A 3,752-nucleotide genomic window follows, 5' to 3' on the forward strand; every position below is an offset into this window, starting at 1 on the left:
CTAAAGGACACCAATAATAAGAAGAGTCTTGCTTGGGCCAAGAAACTCGAGCAATGGACATTAGACCGGTGGAAATCTGTCCTTTGGTCTGATGAGTCCAAATTTGAGATTTTTGGTTCAAACCGCCGTGTCTTTATGAGACGAAGAGTAGGTGAACGGATGATCTCTGCATGTGTATTTCCCACCGTGAGGTATGGAGAAGGAGGTGTGTCAACCATTGCAAAAGAACAGTCCCCTTTAGTGATTCTATTTTGCACCATATCATCTATAATATGCAGCACAACAAACACACACACACACTGTTTTATATGGACAGGTTTTCACATGCCTGTAACCATTCATAGTGTGATGTTTAAAGCCACATTGTGTAATTTTTCCATATTTTGTCATACTATAGAGAGAAATAGTAATTCCATCTTTTTGTAAGCATTAATTCCATCTTCATCAGCTAACCTTACTTTTTGTGAATTTTAAAGCATTTATGTCATGTAAAAATGTACATAAAGGCTTCATAATTCAAAAAGGAAGTGTTAACTGACTGATATTATCTCAGAACAAAACGTATAAGATCTCCTAAGCTTGACCTTATTTTCGGTGTATATCCCAAAAACCTATAATTTCCCCATTAACTTTCACAACATATCCCAATTGTCATGAATATACAAATATTAAACTCCGTCAATACCACCAAAACAAGGTGGTAACTATTAAGCGCCATGTCAACCTCAGGACCACTATTAAGCAAGCTCCAGAGCGCGCCGTTTGTAACCCGTCTGTGTTTAGGACCATGTAGCCGTGCGCGCTGTCAATCATAGTGAAAGTGACGGCGTTGACTGCTTGACACTTCGGAATGGGATATTTAACTTGAGAGTGGGGTCCACTTTCTACAGAAGCAGTTACTCTCCCGCCTTGGAAATGGGTGAAGGTGTCTTGGAGCTTCAGCAAAATATAAAATATAACTATAAAATAGAAGCAACTACCCTATAGGCTACGGCATTCACGACAAGACTCTCCATGAATGGATTACATTCAGAAAAAGAGGTGTAATGCATCTTAATCTCGGGTGGCATCTCCTCCGGTGATAAGGATTCTGAGTTTTCTAAAGGCATGTTTGTTTAGGAGGTTTTGGATTATTTATCCTCAAAGCACCGAGAAGAGGCACAGATGAGAAGAGAAAAAAAGAAAACTCTACTGAGTTTGTGTGTGGTGGAACATTGATGGAAATCCGTTATATCCATTTAATGAACTAGGACGCTCATGCGCTCTATGGTCAAAGGGAATGGTCTGTATTGATGTATTCAGTTTAGTGATGGTTACCGTTCTCTTCCTCACTTAGTAACTTGTCAACAAACAAAAAATACATTGGCGATTTCTGCGCTACAACTGGGACGGATATCTAATTTAAGCACACACCACCTCTCCAATCCAAATGTCAAAGTGAGACACTAATGCAGCACTTGCTCTTTTGCTGTAAGTGAAAATAATTTGCGTAAATAACAGCTCGAGCTATAGAACATGGGGATTTCTTCGGCGGCTCTGCTCTATGTCATAGCGACCATCCACCTCGGTGTCTCTCAGCATTTTTTGCGTCTGCGCCCTTCGCCCAGCGAGCATCTCCCAGTGCCCGATCTTAAAGAGGACCCTGACCCAAAATACGACCCGAGGAAACAGGACCTGGCCGAACGGACACTGAAGAGGAAACTCGGGAGAAACTTTGACCCCGTCTTCATGTCAATCAACAGCCCCCCTGTTGTGGAGAACCGGACTGCCCTTGAAGCACAGTCCAGACTGATGGGACCTATTCCCAACCAGCTGAAACAGCTGGATCTGGTGACAGTGGGCAAGAAAGCCCGTCGGAAGTTTACACAGTGGTTGTGGGCATACACACACTGCCCCGTGGGCTATGTATGGAAGGACTTGGGCGTGAGGTTCTGGCCGCGTTACGTCAAGGAGGGACAGTGTCTGAATGAGCGCTCTTGTTCGTTCCCGGCGGGGATGTTTTGCATGCCCGACAAGTCAGTCACCAAGACATTCCTCCGCTGGTACTGCCAGGGCTTTCTCCAAAAGAAATACTGCATGTGGATACAGGTTCAATACCCCATCATATCCGAATGCAAGTGTTCCTGTGTAGAATAGGCCTATTTAACTCGGGGTAAAACTATTTCCATTCAAATTTAATTAAACCCTCATCATACAAAATCGGATTTTGTTAATTAAAAAGCTATTCAATTCACATATAAACGTGTAAACATTTAGCTACAATAGCTTACATCAAGCGTGATAGGGGCAATTTCAATTGGAATTCGAAAATGGAACATGTACATGAACACATGAACGTCTTCACAAAGTTGTCTTGACAAAGTTTGGGAGTTTTTTAGTTTTTTATGTCTGGCACGGGATGGAGAGTGTATCACGGTATAGGCTACTGTTAACAGTTTTTATTTATTTTATTTATTACCACAGCCATTGTTAGTATAAAACTATGAATATGTATAGATGTTTATATGAGTGTTTCTTTGAAGGCTAATAAAAAGTATCAATAAAAATGGTTTCGTTCAGAGGTTAATTTTGTCTTTAATTTGCCAAGAGAGTCATATTTCCATATAGGCCTGAATTGTATGACAGCGACATCTGTTAACTTTTTAAAAGCATCCAATACAATCCTTTTTTACGTGCGTTTTGGCGTGAAAATGTGACATTTTATGGGCTCAATAACTTTCTGAAGTTCTAACCCAAATGGCACCATATTCCCTATATAGTGCACTTATTTTGTTCAGAGCCCTATAAAGGGAATATGGTGCCATTTGGAATATCATCACTCTTAAGAACTAAACAACCTTGTTCCTGACACGTGGAAAAACACAGCTGATAGACAAGGCTTGGAGAGGATACAGAGAAAGAGAGAGAGAGAGAGGGAGAGGGAGAGAGCGAGCAAATAATGAATGTGAACCGCCAATGAGGCCATGCATTGTGTAGACTAGGCACACCATTCCTGAGATGTTTCCATAATAGTCAAACATGTCTCAAACATTTCAAACTATGTGTGAAAATACTAATGGTGTGCCCCCCCCCCCCAGCGTCGGTCTGACGCAGAACATACAGTATGCATGGTACGGTTCTCGGCTGCAGAGCAAGATGCTGATAAGGCTATATCCGCGGTGTGGTTTTTATTAAATAAATAGGCTACCGGATATGTTATACTACGCGACGACCTGTCAGCTACAGAGATGGAGGGAATTGGGTTAGGTAGTTTCAACAAAACACCTCTGTTATACATCCATAGCTCTGTCCCCAGCGAACCACTCAGTTTAACAAACAAAGTGTCAGGGTCAGGCTTTTGAAAATGCAGATTGTGCCTTTGGTAGCCTAACTTATATTGGCCTACTTTTATTAATGTTGATTAACTTTGGGGGTTTTAGAGATCATGATTAAATATTTTTCTCCTTAAACATTGGATTGGCCATCTGGCAATTCTTGCAAATGCCAGATGGGCTGGAACATTTTTTAGTTGGGTGGGCTGGTTGAAATTGACACACAATATTTTTGACAAAAGTGTGCCTTTTAAAGATTTTTGCGCAATTTCTCTGGTATACTAATCTACAATGAGCTTATTGCTAATCAGTGACCAAGATCACAGATTGTAAAAAACTGAACATTTGCCTATAAACATAGAAAGAGCATATTCGACATGATCACCTCACTGAAAAAACTTCCTATTTTTTGGGTGGCTAAAACCATGATTTGGTCAAATA

The 3,752-nt window shown here is 40.9% G+C and overlaps 1 protein-coding gene across 1 annotated transcript; it reads left to right on the top strand.

The window, feature by feature from the left end:
• The first annotated feature begins 865 nt into the window (after positions 1-865).
• LOC112246428 (noggin-2-like) lies at positions 866-2,527 on the top strand. The gene has a single exon (XM_024414742.2). The coding sequence runs from the start codon at positions 1,516-1,518 to the stop codon at positions 2,134-2,136; it is 621 nt and encodes a 206-aa protein (XP_024270510.1). The 5' UTR covers positions 866-1,515; the 3' UTR covers positions 2,137-2,527.
• Positions 2,528-3,752: the final 1,225 nt, after the last annotated feature.

The sequence above is a fragment of the Oncorhynchus tshawytscha genome, linkage group LG09, assembly GCF_018296145.1.
Source record: "Oncorhynchus tshawytscha isolate Ot180627B linkage group LG09, Otsh_v2.0, whole genome shotgun sequence".
Classification (NCBI taxonomy): Eukaryota; Metazoa; Chordata; class Actinopteri; order Salmoniformes; family Salmonidae; genus Oncorhynchus; species Oncorhynchus tshawytscha.

Excerpts from the sequence above, each read along its gene's own strand:
- LOC112246428 (XM_024414742.2), top strand. The coding sequence starts at position 1,516 with ATGGGGATTTCTTCGGCGGCTCTGCTCTATGTCATAGCGACCATCCAC.